Source organism: Emys orbicularis, chromosome 4, assembly GCF_028017835.1.
Source record: "Emys orbicularis isolate rEmyOrb1 chromosome 4, rEmyOrb1.hap1, whole genome shotgun sequence".
NCBI classification, from domain to species: domain Eukaryota; kingdom Metazoa; phylum Chordata; order Testudines; family Emydidae; genus Emys; species Emys orbicularis.
This window is the reverse complement of record NC_088686.1, coordinates 16126052-16145717: the sequence shown is the minus strand read 5'-3', so window position 1 is coordinate 16145717 and position 19666 is coordinate 16126052. Positions and strand designations below refer to the sequence as shown.

General features: G+C 45.6%; 1 protein-coding gene across 1 annotated transcript in view; it reads right to left on the bottom strand.

Annotated features, from left to right (window-relative positions):
- Positions 1-3367: 3367 nt before the first annotated feature.
- Positions 3368-19666, bottom strand: part of RHOJ (ras homolog family member J) — a 64283-nt gene continuing 47984 nt past the window's right edge. The window contains exons 2-5 of the mRNA XM_065402715.1: positions 18751-18809; positions 8123-8287; positions 5258-5353; positions 3368-3514 (exon numbers count right to left, since the gene is read on the bottom strand). Of these exons, the coding sequence (XP_065258787.1) occupies positions 3368-3514; positions 5258-5353; positions 8123-8287; positions 18751-18809 (467 nt within the window). The remainder of the gene's footprint in view (positions 3515-5257; positions 5354-8122; positions 8288-18750; positions 18810-19666) is intronic.

Below are 19666 nucleotides of genomic sequence, written 5' to 3'. Positions count from 1 at the left end.
CTTTGAAATAAATTGATGGGGGAGCGGGGCTTTTGTTCATGTCATGGGGATTTGGGTCAGGCCCTAAGTCAATAAAATATTCCCCAAACATTTCTATATTCAATCTGCTCCTAGCTTTCCTGCTGCACCTCTGATACGTGGGAGTCCAGGGAACCCACTGCCAGACATGCTACCTGCAGCCCAGCTGCACTAGGAAATTAACACATTCACCGAACTGAGATGCAAACCACAGCTCCTTTCGTACGGAAGAAAATGGCATCATCGCCGGGCTCGCTTTCTGGTCTGAGCTACGTTTCCCAAACTTTCTGTCAACCTATTCTAAGGCAACCCCTTTGACAGGATGAAACGGGATCCAGAGTGTTCACTAGGGATTTATACCCTAAGGCGCACACAGGATTTCCTGTAGCATCTCTGACTTACTACAACTTCATGTTCAGCCATGTCCACGGACAGTGACCCAATGTTTATCACAATTCCACTGTGTAATAATTAATGTTAAGATTCTGTCACGGGTATTTTTACTAAAAGTCAGGGACAGGTCAGGGGCAATAAACAGTCCCTGACTTTTACTAAAAAATACCCTGCGGGGGCAGGATGGGGGACTAACAACCAGTGCTACTGGGGGCTGACCCTGCTGCTGCTCCATTCTCAGGAGGGCTCATCCAAGCCCAGCCACTGCTCTGGGGCAACTGCTGGCCAGCTGCTCCAGCGGCCCAGGGATTGCTGCTCCGGCGGCTCCGGAGCTGACCGCTGGCCAGCTGCTCCGGCAGCCTGGAGGTTCACTGCTCTGGTGGTCCTGGGGCCGGCTGCCATTCCAGAGGCTGGGGGACTGCTGCTCTGGTGACCCTGAGGCCAACCACCAGCTATCTGCTCCAGCGGCCCCAGGGCTGACCATTGGCCGCTGCTCTAATCCTGCTGCTGCTCCTGTGGCAGGGGCTGACAGCTGCAGCTTCAGCCCCAGTGGGGCTGACCCAACGTTGGCCGTTGCTTCAGCCCTGGAGCTGCTGCTTTGGCGGTCCTGGGGCTGACACCTGCTCCAGCCCTGCCCTGGAAGAAGTCCCGGAGGTCCCAGAAAGTCATGGAATCATTGACCTCCACGACAGAATCGTATCCTTAGCAATAATTTAGCAAAAGACGCTTATTTACCAATATCATAGCTAAATATCCCTTGCGTCTCGGAGATAATGGGTGACCTGTACTGATATAAATGTTTTGGCATCTGATCCTGCTCCTCTTAGAGTCAACGGCAAAGCATAAATTAGTGTCCTTAGGATTGTGGGCCCTTGAATTCTAATGAGTTGCATTTACTAAAACAGAAATTGCTTCATTTACCCTTAAGTTACAGCCAGTACATTCTAGCCATGTACTCCCCACTGATTTTAATGGGCGCCGTGCAGCTGGAATCCAGAGCAAGGCTTTTACAATATAATGACAACGATCTCACATAGGAAAACCTTCTATACATATCTGTGTAGTAAAGGATACTGTCATCACTGAAGTCAATGGGAGTTCTGTCTTTGATTGCAATGAATATGGGATTGGGCCTTGTATCTATGGTGTTGCTTACTTTGGGCCGAATGCTACAGTACTTACTCAAAATCCCACTGAAGCCAGTGGGAGTTTTGCCTGAGTAAGGACTGTAGGATTGGTTCCCCAATCTCCTGTTAATGGCAGACGCTGTCTAGCTGCCCTTCTATAGACTCAAGCACTGTACAGTACATCCAAAGAGGAGAATGCTGGCTGTTCCAAGCACTGGGTGGGTAAATTAATCCCCGTGCTAGTACTTTGCTGGTGAGAGAGGGTGCAGTTCCATACTAGGGCTGGAAACACTGACTCCGGCAGTTGCTTTTTTCAGGGAATTACTTTATAGGTCCAGAAACATGGATTTGCTGGCATTGTAATTGTATGCCTTGGAGAGGTACGATCAGAAATGAAATCCATAACAAGACAGCTACATGGGCATTTCCAAGGCACTCGTAGGCAGATGTAAGTAATAAGACACCCTCACAGTTCACCTCCGAGTGTCTGTGGTATAACGGCATCTTGCTGTGATGTGCAAAACAACAGGCTCCCTGGAGAAACCTTAGCAAAAAGGCCCACTTTATTCAACAGTAAAGAGTGCTTATTGTCAGCTTTCATTCCCTTGAGGTTCAGGCTTCCTGTCTCCATACTGCATGCTGCAGCACATCATCCTGCATATTGTCTGAAAGAAAGTTCCTGAGTAGCATACCCACACTATACCTTAACTGCTAATTGCAATAAGGAACATGGAAGACACAGACAAAGCAATGAAGAGCAGAGAGAGGACTACAGTAAATAGACATGTTTAAAAGTCCGCTCCAATTAATACCTTTACACAAGATCATTTCTAAAAAACTATTTCAAATAAGGCAACTGGATCATTGTAAAGCACTTCACATCAATGTGACTTTGGCTTGTTTGTTTTTGTTTTCATCCGCTGGGTGAGATGTGGAAATGCATCCAATCTGTAGAGTGACTTTATAATACTCATGCTAATGCAACACCTCCCTGGTTTTTCATGTCTGTCACAAGATTTTGTGGTGATATGATCACTTTGTTTCTGCAAATTTATGCTACAGTTTTTCACTTACACTATTTTCCCTCACCCAGCTTTTGAAAACCTCCTGGCCCAGCCTGGACACATTCTGTGTAAAACAGCGACATTTGTCATTTTGTGTAGTAAAAAGAACATTCCTTCAATCTGGAGGTAAATATTGATCCATTTTGATGGCTTGATGCTGTAACATGAGTTAAATGACTGGGAATTGGAGTCACTACCGCTTTGCTTTCATGTCATTTTAAACAAACTAAAGTAGATCCTGAAATTAGTGAGTATTTTATAAAGAAAAGTAATTTGAAAGTATATCCTATATATAACGTATATGATTACATATTAAACTCCTAATGATTTCTCAGTGCTTTTGATCCATTCATATTTAATTCTTAAGTATTATAAATTTATACTTTTGATCAATTCTTGCTCAAGGCCACAAATGAAGTTTTTCTTGGTGGTTTTACAGTGTCTTTAAAGTTTTCAACACAGCACCCTAACCTGATTCAGAGTCAGCCATTAGCAGACATCCTGTTTTATACTGGCTCAGTGCAAACGAGCATAGTGTGGGAACAGGCTGCATACAGCTTTATAGGGTTAGGAAAGCAAACAGACATTAGCTGGCTAACATGTTACAGCCTGAGGTTTCACAGAACGGAGGAATCATATATGATTTAATAGGACTCCTTTCTGGTCATGTTCCCCATTTCAGTTTGCGTGTGACGCTCATTGCCATTCTAACCTGGGGGGTTTAGTTGAACAATAGCACTGTCCTGCTTTGCTTTTCAAGTGACCTCATACAACTGTACAGCAGCTGTGGCATGTCACGCAGCGTTTCTTCTTTTTCTTAGGGTGAAAAATGGTGAGGATTGCTTCATCGAAGACTGTTTTAAGGCCTTTCTGTGTCAGGGCTGAACATTCCAAATAACACTGTGCTCCAATCTTAAGCAGGAGAGAAAGAGAGAGAGAAAGGGGTCATAAATACACAGTTTGGAGAAGAAGACAATAGGACATGTTTATGACCCACAGATCCTGTTGTCCTCACGTGCACATAACTCCCTGATATAGAGTGAGCCATGCCTTTAAGATGGATTAAAGACCTAGCTCTGCCTTGGGCCTGGCTTCCTATCTGATCATGGGACTACCAGTAGGCCTTGTGGGACAGGAATTGAGAATAGATGCCAGGGCATTGTCTCAGTGCAGAGGGAGACGTGGAGGGAGCAACAGTCTGCCAGTGGGGCTGGCCAGAAAGAGGAAGCTCCATGTATGCCAGCTGAGAGTTTGTAGGAACTCTTCCACTGCATAGGGGTTCCTCTGAACAGAAGAAGCTGGATCTCAGGGTTTCCAGGAGGCATTGGATGGATCACAGGGTTTCCAGGAGGCATTGGCTCAAGTGCTCCCTGGCAGTGTGGATGAGTCACTTAACATAACTATCCTTAGCTCCCCTTCCATGCTCTTGGCCTACCCTATCAAACTCCACAGAGATGAAGCCGTTGCGGAGGCGCTTCTACGGGCTCAGGGTGATTGACGGGGGCATGCCACTGAGTCAAAAACACCCCCCTGTTCTGTGGGCACTTGCACACGTCTAGTGTGGACCTTGAGCCTGCCTGTGGAAATGAATTTGGATAAATGCAATTCCTCCTGCTTTTTAGCTCTGCTTGGTCTTTTAGAACCCTCCGACTAAATATCAGCATAACCAATATGTGCAGTGACTAGCTGGAACGTGCTTGTGTCTGAATGCAGATGCTGCTGGCGTTGATGTACGTACGTATTTCATGTTCATTTCTCCATCCCTTCTCCTTACCCAGAGCAATAATACATTCTGAACTGAAAAGAAGATCCCATCAAATAGAGGTCTATGGGCCTGAGTCTCTTTTACGGCTCCCGTACTTAGCTGTGTAAAGTGGCCTTAAGTGTGTAAATGAGAATCAAGCGGGTTGTGTTTGTATGGGAGTGACTAAGAGTAGAATTTGTCCCATTGTGATTAGCCCATGTAGCACCAGAGAGAATACATACGAGCATGTTATTTTAGACAAGCTTTTGTATCCGTCTCCTACATATGGGCCTTAGCTAAAAAGCTGGATCCAAACACACTGAAACTTTGGGACAGCTCCAGTCCAGATGAGAACTTTCCAGCTCATTCCCATCTCTACAGCCTAAATGCAGCTTTTGTAGTTTGCGATTCATTTTTTTTTTTGCAGCGACTAACGTTACTCTGCCAAACACAGATGTACATTTTCTCCCAGGAAAACCACGGAATGTCTTTATAGGCTCACATAAATGAATAACATACACAATGTACAGTTTGTTTTACCGTGATGTGTAAAACAACCTGTTATGTATCCATTTTGTTATGACCAAATATGGTAAAACACTGCAGTGGCTGATCCTAAATCAAACATAAGAACATTAGATGTTTCATTTCATTCAGATGTCTCCTGTATGGAGTGTGCTTTGTTATATATCAGAGATTTATTAGTGGGATTGCAGAACAATCAAGGTAAGACTAGAGACATGCAAAATTCAGTGTGTTTGGAGTTGAGGTTTTAGTCTGGGCCCAAGTTAGTGAAAATGGAGGAAAAAATGAAAGAATTGGATTTGAGTGAAATATACAGAAACTAAAGTTATGGCCAAACTATTCTGCAGCCTGGGTCCTAACAACAGGGACATGCAAAACAATGATACCTCTTTAGCCAGCTTCACTCCATGTTCATAAGTGAGGGGTTTCTCCTTCATATAAAGTAGTCGAGCCAAAGTTTTGGGATCGTCACGAAGATCAATCTAGCAGTAAAACACACACACACACCGTGCTAAACACAACATTCCTGTGGATGAGTTGGCTCCACAGCCCCATGCTAGAGCGAATATTTCAATGATACCCCCGTTTCTCCCCTATTAGAGATGATAATTTTTTTTAAAAGGTGGTTCATAATGTATCTATCTATCTCGCTCGCTCGCTGTGTATATGCACACGCATGTGACCTCAATGTCTCCTTTCTAGTTTCTGGTCAAAGCAGAAAAGAGAGAAAACAAGACATTGTGTAAGAGGCATATAGGCTTAATTCTATGTATTAGAGCTGGTTGGGAATTTTCCATCAATGTTTTTTGATGGAAAATGCAATTTCTGCAAAATTGAAATTTTCCAGAGGAAAATTTTGATTTTGCAGGGTTTTTTTGATTTTCTGTTAAAATTTAGTATTTAGTTCTGGGTCAGGTTGCCCCAAGTGAAACATTTTGGTTTGTTGAACTGAAACAAAACATTTAATTGTGGGTCACTTTGATATTAATCTCTGACTGCCTCAACAGCATTTTTTTTTTTTTTAAGAGAATATGAGTTTTTACACCTTACTAAAGATGGACTAAGTAGGATACTGATTGTCCAGTGAAATGCTATTCTGCAAAACTGCCTCCAAAAGATCTTGGTATAAAGGATCAAATGTATTTCTAACTCACGGTTATTTGCAGCATCCTTTTAGAAGTTTGAAAAAATGTTTTCCTCATTTGGCAAACCTTGATTTTTCTCCAAATATTTTTATAGGCTTGTGGCCTATCCTGCAAGAGGCAGGAGCACCTTCAGCTCCCACCAAAGGGTGTTCAGTGCTTCTCAGGAGATGCTTGGCACCTTGCAGGATTAGACCTTCCACAAAGAGTGGGTGTGGTGAGTTAGCTGTTGCTGCAGAACTGGCCTAGCTGAATCTCACAAATGTTTTGGCAACAGAGTGACCGATGTTAAAAACCCAGCTCTGCAGAATGTATCCACCTTAATATGACCATTCGACAGTAGGTCAGAGCTCATGCCTACCCATTTGGCAGGAGGGACGCTCTGAGTTGGGGATTTCCGATGACATTTGGAGGACAATTATGACAACGAAAAATACAGGTCTGAACTGGTGGTCATGTGCCTACTACTCTGCTCCACAGCTTGAGAGTGAATAACAATAATAATTGATCTGGCTCTGATTTCTGGGTTGGTTCAGTCTCTTTCTCCCAAGGAGGGGAGATCCTTCCTTTGAGAGAGATGTTAGACTTAGGCCCTGAAGCATGAGGTTTATTACGGATCAGGATGAGACCGAATAAGGTGGGCAGATTATCCCACATCTGTGTCATGACCCACAGGGCTCAAACCCAGGACCAAAGAATTCACAGGAGCAGCCATGCTTCAACCTTCCTCTTGGTAGCCTGCTGACAGCTGCTGACCCAGGACTCATGAAGCCCAGCCCCAGTTTGAGGCTCCTCCCCTGACATCCTATTGGCGGAGCCACAGAGCAGCTGATTGGCCTGCTGGCCCTACTTAAGCCAGCAACAGGAACAGGAAGCTGTCTGAACAACTGGGATCCAGCCTGCTCTGGACTGTGTGCTTCCTGCTCCCCTGCGTTGGCTTCCTGGCATCTGATCTGGCTTAGCTCCTGACCTCTGACTTGTGGTTCTGATCTCTGCTTTGTCTCCTGCCTCTGACACCCTGGTATCCTGACCCAGCCTGACTGTGGTTACAAACTTGTGGTTTGTCTCCTGCCTCTGATGTCCTACAGCTGACTCTTGAATCCTGACTATGGATTCTGGCTCTGACCACTAGATCTGGCTGCCCATGACCTGGCTTTGCCAATCTGTTTACTCTGTGGTTCTTACACCTTCCTCCGAAACAGCTGGTGCTGGCCACTGTCAGAGACAGGATACTGGACTGGATGGATCATGAGTCTTATCCACTCTGACAATCCCTAGGTAAATTCTGGGGGAAGAAAGTGCTCTCAGCAGGGCTGGCTGGTCTAGAAGGAGCTGTGTTGGCTCTAAAGAGGTTGTTAATCCTTGTTGGCTCCAGAAAGGCTATTCAGGGAAGGGGGCGAACGTTGGGGGATGTAATATGGGAATGGCTCCCCCACTCCAGAAAAATATAATTAATTTAAAGCTTAGTTAAAAATCACAGTGATCTTGAGGAGCCCCTAACACAGAATATGGGTACAGTAGAGCTAGAGGTGTAATTTCCTAAATGGGTCGACATAGCTGTGGTAGCTCTGATCAAGCTAGTGCACGGGAAATAGAAGTACAGCCGAGGCAGTGTGAGTAGCGAGGTGGACTCACCAGCCTGAGTATGTATCTAGGGTTTCGGACGGGATTGTATTTGGGTGGCTAGCCCACACTGCTGCTTGCCCTGCTGCAGCTACACTGCAATTTTTAGTGTGTTGGCTCGATCGGAGCTAGTCCGGGTATGTCTTCTTGACCTGGGAATTATACCTCCTGCTCCAGTGTAGTGATCCTTCAGAGGGTTGGGCAGCTAGATGCATTACGTTTGCATGGGGCTTGGGGAAGCCTGCTTGTTTCAGTTCATGTGAGCTGCAGCCCCTGAGGTTTGCTTTGAGTTGCAAGTTTGGTATCAGGTCTGCCAGAGTGGAAGCAGGTGTGTGCAGAACAGCAGAGTTTTCAGGGGACCCCAGGACTGCTGCCAAACCTCAATCTGGGTAAGTTCCACCTGGCTTTGAGGTTTCACAAGGCCCACCTGGCTGTAGAGTTCCAGACCCCTTGTGCTGGTCAATAGGCTTCCCAGTTAGTAGCTACCTGTGTTCCTATGAGCACATAAGGCACATGCGGCATGCTGACTTTCAGTTCAGGCACCCACTCTTCCTGGACGTTGTGGTAAGAGGCAGGGTTCACCACAGAAAAACAGATCAAGAACACATCCGTGCTGGGATAGGAGAGGGGTCTCAGCTGATTGTAGTCCTCCTATCAGAGAGCAAAGGCAGGTGTTAGCAATGGGTCACACAATCTGCGTAACCAAGCATCTGCAAGCCCTTTATGAGTTGCCCAACATTGTCACTGAATGTCAGTAAGAGCTGATAAATTCCAGGGGGTGGACCGACCACTGCGAAGGGGCGGTGGAGGTATCCTGCAGCTGATTCAGTCTCTGAACCCCTTTTTATCTGGGCTTTACACAGACAGGCAGCGGGGTGGGTATTCTGTTTTCATAGTGACTCCAGTGTGCAAGGGAGATAAGCTAAACAGGTTTCAGAGTAGCAGCCGTGTTAGTCTGTATCCGCAAAAATAACTCTATATGCATCCGAAGAAGTGGGTTGTAGCCCACGAAAGCTTATGCTCTAATAAATTTGTTAGTCTCTAAGCTAAACAGGGTCTGCCTTCAATGCCATTGAACAGTAAAAGAAAAAATATCTTAGGGTAAAAACAGCTCTTTAGGTTGCGCATATTGGCCTCAGCCTTCAATATACCATAATCCTAGGAATTATTATTTGACTGCCATTGTCCTTGGAGCCAGATAACATCTGTAGAGGACATTCACGCCATGCGTTTTACAGTAGGTGTTATGTGCAGGGTGTATAAAACCTCAAAAATGCTACAGACATGACTATGCACAACAAAATGGGCCGTTAGGCTGTTCAGTTACATCATGCTATCTCCAGTGCCACGTCAATCAGAATGAGAAACTCTCATCCTGGAAATGTAGTGGCAGCACAGCCCTTGTGTGGATGGTGTTAGCCTGTGGGTGTAGTTAGTGGTGGCTGCCCCTCTGGATCCCTACTTAGGCTTTTTGAGTCATTGGATTGGCATAAGTGTGGCTCCAGCACCTCCTGGCCTAGCTCATACCTGGCAACCCTCATCTAATGTGGTCGTTCCTGGCTCACAGGGAGTAGAGCTAGCTGCAGCACAGAAACCTCAGTGGAAATGTTCTGCTGCTGCCTCCTCCAGGATGGAAGCCTGGGCCATGTCACAGCGCAGGGTCTTTAATTAGCTGAAATATTTTCATTATTTATATCCTGGGAGTGCCCAAAATGTGTAGGGTCACCCACTGCTCGGTGAGGTGCTGTGTGTCCCTCTGTACCTAGATTGTGAGGCTGTTCCAGGTGTTAGCTATACTGCCTACCCATCACCTTAAAATGTGCAGACTTAAGCTTTTTGCGCTGGAGGTTTCCGGTTCAATCCCTGGTATCAGCCAAGATGGCGGCCATCATATATGCACTGTGCGAGGGTAAAGGAAAATGCAGTTTCTATCCTGAAAGACAAAGAGCGGGGTAATGGGCGACTGTGTTCTAGTAGGCTTGGCAGGGTGCTGGCTGGCCCAAATGCTGCTAGTACTCCTTCTCCACCGACTTTTTAAAAAAAGTATAAACAATCCCCAGCTGCTTCCCTACCTAGTGATTATTAACTGACCAGTATTTTGTAGGGGTCAAGGCAGATGTGGGTCTCGAGGAGGGATTGATTGGTGAGAAGGAAATGGCCTGTCTTATCAGATCAGGGAGGATGTTCCATGTACGGGGATTAGATGAAAGAAAATGCAAAGACACTTGTGGGAGAATCAGCTAAAGGAGGCCACACCACTGCTGGTGGAGCAGAGAACATGATGTGACTGACAAGAGACAAAGCAGGGAGGGATGGACATATGCTTGAAGATGACCAGAAGCTTCCACTTGATGCAGTGGAGGGCCGTTATCTGATTAATGGAACAATGAGGTGATCTTGGCAGCTGAGTTTTGTGTGGCTTGGAGGAGGGATAATGTGAGTGTCAGAGGCTTGGCCTCATGCCGACCCTATTACGTGATATTTTAACCAATGAAATCCTTTACATTGAGAACATTAAAGCCGATGACTTCTCCAAGGGTAAACACACTTATTCACAATCACCATGGGCTGGTCCTGGGAGCTGCTTGGCAATTGACTTTTCATACACTTTTAGTTTATTTGTTACAAAACAGATCTTTGGGATAACCACAAGGTGGCAGCAGATACTCTATGTATCTTTTTTTTTTATCTGGGAACTTGGAAATCAGTTGGCTAAATATATCTGTTTTAAAAATTCAAGACTTGCCTATTTAGAGGGGTTGAAACTTAGTGTGCTGTTAAAAATCACAGACTAAAAGCTATGAACATTCTGCATAATGGTGACCGGTCCTTTCAGAAGGTTCATTTCATTTTACACCCCTACCCCGATATAACATGACCTGATATAACACGAATTCGGATATAACGCGGTAAAGCAGTGCTCCGGGGGAGGGCGGGGTCTGTGCACTCCGGCGGATCAAAGCAAATTCGATATAACGCGGTTTCACCTATAACGCGGAAAGATTTTTTGGCTCCCAAGGACAGCGTTATACCCGGGTAGAGGCAGGGCCGGCTCCAGGCACCAGCTTGGCAAGCAGGTGCTTGGGGCGGCCACTCTGGAGAGGGGCGGCAGGTCCAGCTATTCGGCGGCAATTTGGGGGACGGTCCCTCACTCTCGCTCCGAGCGAAGGACCTTCCGCCGAATTGCCGCTGCAGATTGCGATCGCGGCTTTTTTTTTTTTTGGCTGCTTGGGGCGGCCAAAACCCTGGAGCCGGCCCTGGGTAGAGGTGTATTTTGCTTGTCACTTGGAGCTTATGAGGACTGTTTGTTCTCATTTTGTGTTTGCAGCATGGGACATTATATAAACAATAGGTTGGAAGAGAAAGGATACCTACAGATTACACACAAGGATGTAGTCTACTGTCAATACACATTAGTAGCTCAGGATGACACTGACAAACATGGGAGTTATGCTTCATGTCAAGGGAACAGTAGATCTAGGGCTCTCATGTTATCCAACTCCCTGGGACCACAGGAATTGCAGTACCAGATCAGATTTGCATTCTGAATCTGACAGGGCCCACTATCAGCTGCTCACAGGGCAGGTGGAAGGAAACCTGTAATAAACTATTGGGATCACCTGCCCATTGGATAGCGCTGGATTGCTGCAGGAAGTCACTGAGGCCAAGAACTTAACAAGATTCAAAAAGGGATTGGGCATTTAGCTGGATATGGGGAATATCCAGAGTTGTTGTTTTTAATAACAACAAATTTTGGAAGGGATATGAAAGCTTGTGTGTTGGGGCTTTCGTTGATCTCTAACTCTTTGAGATCAGGATTAGACCTTTACGGGGTCCAGAATACCTCACAAACATCTGGGGCCGGCCACTGTCAGAGACAGGATCCTGGACTAGACAGACGTTGGGTCTGATCCAGTCTGGCAAGTCCTATGTTCCTGTGCTCCCAGCTGGCCATTGGATTTGTGCCCTAAAGCATGGGGCATATCAAAATGATTTTATCCCAGCTAAAGTAACAGTGGATGCGCTCATTAGCCATACACATAACTAATACAGTTGTCCAGATCTTTTCTCACACTGTGACCTCCAGGTTACAGCAGGAAAACGTTCAGGACATCCTACCCACCCTGCCCCAGTCTAACCAGACAGATAGGAAAGGTGGTTGTGCCTCCATAGACCTGTCCATGTGCCCCTCTTGGGGTTTCAACCTGTAGGTTGAGAACTCTTAATCTAATCCACTATTTTACAATCCCTTCCTCCCACCCCCTCCTGGTATGTCTTGATTTTCATAGGGCAATCCCATGCCCTGAAATCTTGGCTTTCAGGATGATAAAGGGTTCTGCTTACAGTTCTTCTACTGGTTTACCAGATGACCGTGGGCATGACACTTCATCGCTTTGTGCCTCAGTTTCCCCATCTGTCAAATGAGGATATTGACACCTGCTTTGTAAAGAGCTTTGAGATCTACGGGTGGCAAGTGCTATATAAGAGCTAGGTATGGTTAATATTTATTAAAAGGACTCAGAATTACTTTCATGCCCACGCAGTATGATCTTAGAATCACAGAAGTTTAGAACTGGAAGGGAGCTTGAGGGGTCATCTAGTCCAATCCCCTACACTAGAGGCAGGACTATGTAATAACTAGACCATTCCTGACAGTGTTTGTCTAATCTGTTCTTAAAAACCTCCAATGGGAGATTCCACAACATCCCTAAGTAATTTGCTCCAGTGTTTAACCACCCTTATAGTGAGGAAGTTTTTCCTAATGTCCAACCTAAACCTCTATTGCTGCAACTTAAGCCCATTACTTCTTGTTCTGTCCTCAGTGGATAAAGAAAACAATTTTTCTCCTGCCTCCTGGTAACAAGCTTTTATGTACTTGAAAACTGTTATCACATTCCCTCTCAGTCTTCTCTTCTCCAGTGTAAACAAATCCAATTTTTTCAATCTTTCCTCATAGGTTATGGTTTCTAGACCTTCCATCATTTTTATTGCTCTTCCTGGGACTTTCTCCAATTTGTCCACATCTTTCCTGAAATGTGGCACCCAGAACTAGACACAGTACTCCAGCTGAGGCCTTATCAGCACAAAGTAGAGCAGAAGAATTACTTCTTATGTCTTGCTTACAACACTCCTGCAAATACATCCCAGAATGATGTTTGCTTTTTTTTTTGCACAACACAGTTACACTGTTGACTCATATTTAGCTTGTGATCCACTATGATTCCCAGATCCCTTTCCATAGTACTCCTTCCTAGGCAGTCATTTCCCATTTTGTATGTGTGCAATTAATTGTTCCTTTCTAAGTGGAGTACTTTGGATTTGTCCTTATTGAATTTCATCCTATTTACTTCAGAACATTTCTCCAGTTTGTCCAGATCATTTTGGATTTTAATCCTATCCTCGAAAGCACTTGCAACTCCTTCTAGCTTGGTATCATCCGCAAACTTTATCAGCGTACTCTCTATTAGGGTGACCAGACGTCCCGATTTTATCGGGACTGTCCCGATATTTCCTTGTTTGTCCTGTGTCCCGACCGATGTGCGGTCGGGACACTGGACAAACAAGGAAATGCTCCGGAGCCTGGAAGTGCTGCGGGGGGAGGAAGCGGCCGATGGCCAAGCTCGGCGGCTGCGGCTCTGGTGCCCGGGCCCGAACCCCCCGAGCCCGGGTCTGCTGTGGGGACCCAGCATCGCGCACACTGCGCCCAGCCCTTGGCCAGTCGCGTCTGGGCTGCTGCCCAGCTGGTGCTATCCCGCGGCGGCCCCGGGGCGGAGGCATCGGCAGCCCAGCCCCGTTCGTTCCCCTGCGGGACCCGAGCGGGACAGGGGGGCTGGGGCCTGCTGCCCCCACTCCGGGGCTGCTGTGGGATAGCTTGGCCATTGGCCGCTTCCTCCCCCCGCGGCAGTGGGAGCTGCAGCAGCGGCTGCTCCCGAGTCCCGCTGCCCAGGGGGGGAGAACAGCCACCGCCTGGCCCCGTGGGCTGCCCCCCTCCTCTCCCTACCGCCCGACTGAGTCCTGCCTGCTCGGGGCCAGGCCGGACTCTCACTCACCCTGGCCCTGCGCTTCCCCTGCGTCTCTCGGGGCCTCCCTCCAGCGCTTGTGGAGGCAGGGTTTTTTTTTTTTTGCCCCGCCCCCTCCCGCCACGCCACCCCCCCCCCCGCCTCCCGATATTTGACTTGGGTGATCTGGTCACCCTACTCTCTATGCTATTATCTAAATCATTGATGAACAGAACCAGATCCAGAACTGATCCCTGCGGGACCCCACTCAACATGTCTTTCCTGCTTGACTGTGAACCATTGATAACTACTCTCTGGGAACGGTTTTCTAACAGATATGCACTCACGTTATAGTAGCTTCATCCAGGTTGTATTTCCCTAGTTTGTTTATGAGACGGTCATGTGAGAGTATCAAAAACCTTACTAAAGTCAAGATATACCACATCTGTTGCTTCCACCAATCCACAAGGCTTGTTACCCTGTCAAAGAAAGCTATTAGGTTGGTTTGACACGATTTGTTCTGAACAAATCCATGCTAACTGTTACTTATCACCTTATTATCTTCTACGTATTTGCAGATTGATTGCTTGATTATTTACTCCATTATCTTTCTGGGTACTGAAGTTAAGTTGACTGGTCTGTAATTCCCTGGATTATCCTGATTTCCATTATATTTGCCTGCTTCCAGTCCTCTGGAATCTCTCCCATTTTCAAATTTCATCTCTAATGGATCAGATATCTCCTCAGTCATCTCCCTGAATATTCTAGAATGTAGTTCATCAGGCCTGGGTGACTTGAAGACATTCAACTTGTCTAAGTAATTTTTGACTTGTCCTTTCCCTATTTTAGCCTCAGACCATATCTCATTTTCACTGGTGTTCACCATGTTAAATGTCCAATTGCTACTAAACTTTCTGGTGAAAATTAAAACAATAAGTTCTTTAGCACTTTTGCCACTTCCACATTTTTTTGTTATTGTTTTTCCCCCTTCATTGAGTAATGGGTCTACCCTGTCCTTGGTCTTCCTCTTGCTTCTAATGGATTTGTAGAATGTTTTCTTCTCACCTTTATGTTTCTAGCTGGTTTAATCTCATTTTGTGCCCCGGCCTTTCTAATTTTGTCCCTACATGCTTGTGGTGGTTGTTTTATATTCATCCTTTGTAATCTGACCTAGTCTCCACTTTTTGTAGGACTCTTTTTGAGTTTCAGATCACTGAAAATCTCCTGGTTAAACCAGGGTGATAGTGTTGGAAGGCTGGAAAATGCCACTAGTTCTGTTAGTGCTCTGTGCTAATGGGAGTGCCTAGGAACTTGCTTCTGTGGAGTTTAGGCCTGGGACCCAGCTACATCCTTATTCTAGTGTCATTGTCACAGGCACCTTCTTACCCTACAGTCTCTCTTCCAGAAAAGTTGTTCAGGAAGGGGGCCAGACTACCATAGAGAGACACAACCTCACGGCCCGTTTTAGTAGCTAATGAGGCTGCTTACGGTGTGTGTGTGTGGGGAGGGAATATAATGCCCTGCTGAGTGATTGTGCTGTCTTTTGACTGACCGACAATGGAAAGGGCAGAGCCAGGTCAGGTATTGCTGGGCATGGCTCTGGCAAGTAGCAGAGGGCTGGGAGGTTTGTGCAACACAATGCCGCTGCCTCCTACACTTGTTTGCCATGGTGGGCCTGGCTTTGCTCAGATATGTGGAGTACTCTGTGTCCTTGTTGCTGCTGTTTCCTCCGTCGTCTTTCTGTCCATGTTCCCTGCCTTCAGTGTTGGGCTCTCAAAGCACTTTGCACCTGAGCACGGTGCTGAAAATGTCCTATCTGGGACTGTTCATGCCAAAGATGCAGAAAACCAAGCAGCTGAGACCGAAGTTCCCTGCCAGAGCCCTCCTCCCACGGACAGAGGGTAATGCTGCACCAGGGTACATTTTTAAATTGTTAGTTCATCAGCATGTGTTTTAGAGCATGCCAATGTCAAGCATTATTGTTAGCTCTGACTTCATATTGATTTTCTTTGGAAAGCCACACAACTCAAGGAGGGGTGTGTGTGTGTGTGTTGGGGGCAGTGAACCCATATGAGCTGTCATTCCCGCAACAGCATGTGGGAAAGAGCATCCTTCTGGACTCCATTAAGATATGATCTATTAATCACAAAGTGATTCATGCTCCGTAATGTCTTGACTCAATGACCGTCTCCTTTGGACTGAAATCTAAAATGAAAATGGTTCTGACAAGTCAGTTGCAGTCAATGAGTGTCACTTGGAGACGGGCCTGCCTGGGCTAACTTGAACTTGGTCACGGGAGATGGCAAAATGATTGTCAAGAAGGAGGGGAAAACACATTTCTGTCAACTAGATTCACAGCTTAGTGTTTTCTTTTGGCTCAGGAAAACGAATCAAAGAAAGTGTCGTTGACAGAGTGGGTGACAGGTGGAGTACACACAAAACATGTTAAAATAATGTTAAGGTTCTGGATTAGCCTGACAGAAGTGGTAAACTAAGGCATGAATAAAATTCTGGCCAGATATTCACAGCCCTGCATTACTGCAGAAGGGTGCAAAATGTGAGCACACCCAGAATCCTGCATCTGTGTGAACGAACTATCCTTTGCATGTGCAAATTGGGTAATTGAATGTGTACGTTCCCTGATTGCATGTGCAATTATGTGATAGGTTATTATTTATTACTTGTAGCATGGTAATGCTTAGATGCCCTAACAAATATATATGGACCCTATTGTGCTAGGCAACACACACATACTCACAGACAGACCCTGACCTGAGAAGCTTACATTTTAGACAAGACAAGCTGAGGGGTGGGGGAAGGAGTGGAAAGAGAGGCATATTAAGGTGATGTGTCTAGTGGTTGAGCTGGAACTAGAATCCAGTTGATCCTATGCATTGGATCACCCTGCCTCTCAGTATATGTGACTCTGGGGTGTGGCCATGCAACAGGCTGTGTGGGCTTGTCTTACTGTATTTAGACATCTGCTTGGGCCTAGAGTGTGGATCACAGTCTATATTAGTTATTTTTAGTATTGATTTTTAGGTAGTCTATTTCAGTTCATTATTTTTAGATCATCTATTAAAAAAGGACCAACAAACCATAACGGATATAAAACTAGCCACTATAGCTAGCACTCAGTAACTGGTGCTGCCTACAGAAATATGAGCAGCCAGAGTGGAAGGAATAAAATAGACCAAACACAAATCAGGCAAAAGCAAAACCAGAAGGGACCCAATCTTGCAAGCCCCTACTACAGGTGTAGTGCTTATTGTAGTGACAGTCTGTTTCTCTGTAGTGCTTGGGGTCTCTGAATATTATTAATCTGTGTAACCGTATTCTTAGTAGTGTGGTGTCTGCTACTGCATTTATTATGCCTGGAAGTGTTTGAAGGATCAGGTCCTAATATATCTGTGTCTTGCCCTGAAGTTTGCTAGAGTTGGCCTTTGCTGGACCACCAAGCAGAGGTGAGGCTCAGTACTGAAGAAAATCAGCTACCAGTTCATGCGAGTCTTATCCAATCAAAAATGACAGTTTCACACACATTGGTAAGATATGCATACAAATGCAGGCAGGGTTGATGTGAGACCCACATGGTGCCTAGAACTTCATGTGAGCCCTCTGCACTTCAGGCAACAGTGCCCCCCAAAGACATGTCATGGTGCTTTTCATGCCTATTGTGTTCAAGGGCAAGTGAGAATGCAATAGTTGTAGGTTTCCTGCTTGTTTTCTGAGCTGGAAGCATCAGCTAATCCAGGGCCTTATCCAGTGTCCATTGAAATCAACTGAAACTTTTCTACTGACTTCTGTGGCACTGACTAAGGTCCCAGTGCTCTCCTTTCAGACAAGTTAACTTTGGGGATGAATGCTTCCAAACGGCTGGTGAAACGATGGCTTGTCTACATGAGAACATTGCAGTGGTTTAACTCAAGGTGGGATATTTAAACCGATTTAGTTAAACCAGTGCAAGTTCTGTGTGGACACAATGATTGAGAACAGAGAGTATTCCGTGATGTTCTGTGGAATAACAGTGTTCCCCTATGACTGATATAGGGGAGAGAAGAATGAAAGGGCAAAGTTTATAAACTGGAGTCGCCATTGTCTTAATTCCACAGTTACTAAGAAAAGGCCTCATTGTAGTACTAGATGCTGCTTCTCTAAGGATCTTGCAGACCCAACAATGTAAACAAAGAAAGATTCACCAGCAAGAGAATGAGATGCTTAATAAAAAATTCTCTACATTTTTTTCTGGGTTAATTAATTTGGATTAGTGGGACAGCCACAGCAGTTTAGGTGCATGTACTCTTCTCAAAAGAATGTCTGTTAGACCAGGGAATAGTCTGGCAAGGGAAGTGGTAAAAGCCTCATAAATTGCATTACGTAAGTTTAGACTGGGCATAGACATTGGAGGCTATATTGTAAGTGACAGTCTTTCACTGGTAGGTATATGTTGAACATTACCTACAGTGGTTGCCATTTAAAAGTTAATAGCTGTTGAGAATCAGAGGGGTAGCCGTGTTAGTCTGGATCTGTAAAAAGCAACAGAGAGTCCTGTGGCACCTTTAAGACTAACAGATGTATTGGAGCATAAGCTTTCGTGGGTGAATACCCACTTCGTCAGATGCATGTAATGGAAATATACCTGCCCCTGGATATTTCCATTACATGCATCCGACGAAGTGGGCATTCACCCACGAAAGCTTATGCTCCAATACATCTGTTAGTCTTAAAGGTGCCACAGGACTCTCTGTTGCCTTTTAGCTGTTGAGAGTTACCGCACAGAGTTGTATTGGGTATTTGCTGTTTTCTATACTCAGGATAGGAAATATTGGCTGTATCTCAGCTGCCGCTACATGAAAACTGTTAGTAATCGTTGACTCGTTAAAGAGAGCTCTGTGCCTGTGACAGAAGTCAGAGGTGTAAAAGACCTAATAGTTTAGCCTGGTTTTTTTTAGTTAGAAAAATTCAGTCTGTGGCATGTTTTTTGTGTTGAAATCTCTGCGTGCGTAAGAAACAGGTAATCAGTTCAGCCATCACAAAATAGCACTGATGCTATTTTTTATATGGAAAAAATGTGTGTAATAAAAATCAGAAAGGAAAGAAGGTAAAATAATTTACCTGCCCTGCAGTATCATATAGCCCCAGCAAGTGCTGCTTGCCTCCGACAGTCACAGTCACTGGAAGAGAGAAACAACAGAGAGGTTGAGATACAAGCTCCAGCCAGTAGTTATGATTTTACACTTTTTAACTACGTACCCTGGTGCAAGGCAGATTAGCGTGCGCCTTACAATGTGCACCCTAAACTAAGCTGACAATCATCTCAAAATGAAGGCAACCTAAGGTCACAACAAAAGCAGATGGTTATGGTTGAGCTCTCATTTCTTAATAGATAGATCAGGGTTTCTCACACTTCATTGCATTGCGACCCCACCCCCTCCCCTTCTGACAACAAAAATTACTACATGATCCTGGGTGGGGGAGAGGGAAAGCCTGAGCCAAAACCTGAGCCCCACCACCCCGGGCGGTGGGCCAAAGTCAAAGCCCAAGGGAGGGTAGCCTGTAACCTGAGCTCCGCTACCCAGGGCTGAAGCCAGTCTAACGCCAGCCCTGGCGACCCCATTACAACGGGGTTGTGACCCACTTTGGGGTCCCGACCCGCAGTTTGAGAACCGCTGAGATAGACGAATTGCAAGCACTGCTGCTGTTTGGGTATTCAGAGATCTAAGGACATTCGCTAATCTCTATGAGACCACCAGCTGATACCAGCAAGTCATTAGGAGTCCAAAGCACAGGGAACCTTCCTCCCCACCAAGTCTGTTTGGGTTATGTCTGGTCTTGGTGTTTTCTCTGTTCAGACTTTTTTTCTTCCTTAATTCCAGAGCTGTGAAACAATGATGTATTTGGAACTGGGCAGCCCTTAGTCTGGATCAGTGCAAATGCATTACTTTTTTGCTCAATCTCTCCTTTTTGAATGCGGTGATGTTCAATATCAGTTAATACAGTGACAGTATTACAAATCATTGTGCTTCATGCA